Raw genomic sequence first — 2,589 nt, forward strand, 5'->3', positions numbered from 1 at the left:
TCATCTTGAGTGTTGGAGCACTCTGTGCACTCCTGTTGCAGGTGGTGGCCTTACCAGGGTTGGTGTCTGTTCATGAGATTGCAGAATACAAAAGTAGGGAGACATATATATATATATATATCCCAAGCAGGATACAGATCGTGAAGTCTTTCATTTTGGTCAGAAATAAGTGCTTGAACACCCATGAAGATGGGGACTTTAATCTTTCTCATTAAAAGCCTCATCCTGGGGGACATCCACCACTAGGTGCAATTCTCATTTATACGGCACAGGGCTTGATTCAGGGCTACTCTGCTTTTTGAGCAGTATCCTCAGAACAAGTGCTGCAAAAAGCCGTCACAAACACAACATTCTTGCAGGTGCAAGCTGCATGTTTATACCCACTATGCCATCACCTTGCAGCTCATGTTTGCTGTGTCCATCCTCTTGCAGGAACATGGCAATGATATCCCTGCAATACTCTAACTTGCAGTGGGCCAGATCTCAACTCATGTGAAACAAGCTAAGTACACTGATGGCACTGAATTTTACCAGCTCCAGATCTTGTTCAAGATCTTCTGGTGGGGCTATTGCTGATTTGGGAACCATGCTATAGAATCCTTTTAAAAATTATTTTTAAAAGGGCTGACACAGTAATACTGTAGAGAAGTCAAGCCAACAGTCTGCACAGGGACATGGCTAATATGGGATATTTAATTGGATATGAATGCTCCCTCTGGCATACTCTTGTCATGGAGTTTAATTTTGACCCCTACACAGTAATAATAAAGGAAATAATAAAATGCTGAACTCAACATTTAGAAACAGCTGCCTCCGCACCAAACCTGTGACAGTGTTTTTACCTTATGGCACCACAGTTCCAGAAGTTTTTCTTTCTTATGCAAATATTAATTTCATGTAATACTTATTCTTACTTTCCTGTAGCTTCCTTAAAATAATGGGAAGGAGAGCGGGGAGGTGAAGAGAGTTTCTATTACGGATAGAGTGGGGGTTGCAAAATGAAGAGCATTAATTGATTGAGTTAATCAGAAAGTGACCTCAACCGCTCATCAGCTAAATCACCTACTGAATGGAATAATAATGATCAGGGCAAATTAGGATCCATAGTATTGCTTAATTAGTAGGTAATGAATCACAGAGGAAAGACTTGACCATCACAAACAGAATAAAATATATACAGCATTACTATGTGTGTATATGCATGTATCTATGCGCACACACGCATAGCACTCGTTATATTTCAGCTGTGATGGTCCAAGTATGTAAGTGTGGTGGACACTGTGGGGAGGGGTAGTATTTTTTAGCAGATCCACTAATATAGTTGGGAAAAACCAGACAAGCTCAGGACCTAGGGAAGGGCAGCGTAGCTGAAAGCTTCGGTGGTTTACGGTCCATAGTAAACCACAGACCAGACCGTTTCTCTGTGCACCCGAGCTACTTTGCGCTCACTTTGCGATTTCAGAAGGTTTTTCAAGCCAACAGGTCTAGGATAACAACTCAGCTTAGTGGTAATTTTTTCCACTTACATGATAGTTAAATGAAATTTGAACAGATTTTATTAATAAATGCAATAAAATAATCCATTTACTACTATCTTCAATTTAAGAAAAAGAAACATATATATATATATATATATCTCACCAGCTGTAAGTGCACTGGGGATATGTGGAACACGCAGATAGCCAGGGACAAAGCTGGAACTGAGATTCAGAGATAGGCTCTTAGTGGTTCATGAGGCCACATCCCTCTCCCTCTCTCTTTCACATACTCCTTTCTCTCAAGGTTGACTGGCTTTTCTCAGAATTGGGCTCAGAGCAAGCCTGATTTATTTTTTTTAAATCCTCATGTTGTAATTGCAAAGTAACTGAAAACCTAGACAAACCTTACCGTTCCTTGTAGAATAAAAAGTACTATTTGATTAACCCCTCCTTTAGAGTTTCCTTCTGTCATACCTCAGATTTCAATTTTTCTAATGAAATTTCAAAATGCATGACGTTTCAGCTAGTTCTACTCTAAAAGACATGCTGTTTCTAATTCATCTTGTTTAATAATGTGTCAGGACACAGCACTGGAAGGGGGATAACACATTTTGATTCTTTCTCTCTTTTGAACCCAGGAGATTGATGGCAATGCTTTGTTGCTGCTGAAGAGTGACATGATCATGAAATACCTGGGGCTGAAACTGGGACCTGCGCTGAAACTGTGTTACCACATTGATAAGCTCAAGCAAGCCAAGTTCTAACGATTTCTTGAACAACAACAGAACCTGACCTAAATCTAGAAGGAAAACTAAAGGTAACATGTTGCCTTAGAGAAATGCATTCATTTGCAGATTGTTTTCCCCTCTTTTTTAACAGAGACTTTGTCTTTTTTAACGTTTATGCATTGTCACCTTTTTTTAATCCAATGGGGTCTTTTGGGCTGTTTTGTGTTAATAATTTGCCAAAAAGTATATAATTACAATAATTATTTTGTATCATTAATATGATTATTATTATAGTAAGTCCTATTTTTGTAATCAGAAGTGGGAAATCAAAAACAAACACAGCTACGGCATACGCTGAGGACTGCTGGAAGACTAACCAAGAG

The 2,589-nt window shown here is 39.0% G+C and overlaps 1 protein-coding gene across 1 annotated transcript in view; it reads left to right on the top strand.

The window, feature by feature from the left end:
- Positions 1-2,242, top strand: part of SCML4 (Scm polycomb group protein like 4) — a 45,114-nt gene extending 42,872 nt beyond the window's left edge. The window contains exon 7 of the mRNA XM_009649273.1: positions 2,117-2,242. Coding sequence (XP_009647568.1) covers positions 2,117-2,242 — 126 coding nt within the window. The remainder of the gene's footprint in view (positions 1-2,116) is intronic.
- Positions 2,243-2,589: the final 347 nt, after the last annotated feature.

This window comes from Egretta garzetta, unplaced genomic scaffold (genome assembly GCF_000687185.1).
Source record: "Egretta garzetta isolate BGI_Z169 unplaced genomic scaffold, ASM68718v1 scaffold10, whole genome shotgun sequence".
NCBI lineage: Eukaryota > Metazoa > Chordata > Aves > Pelecaniformes > Ardeidae > Egretta > Egretta garzetta.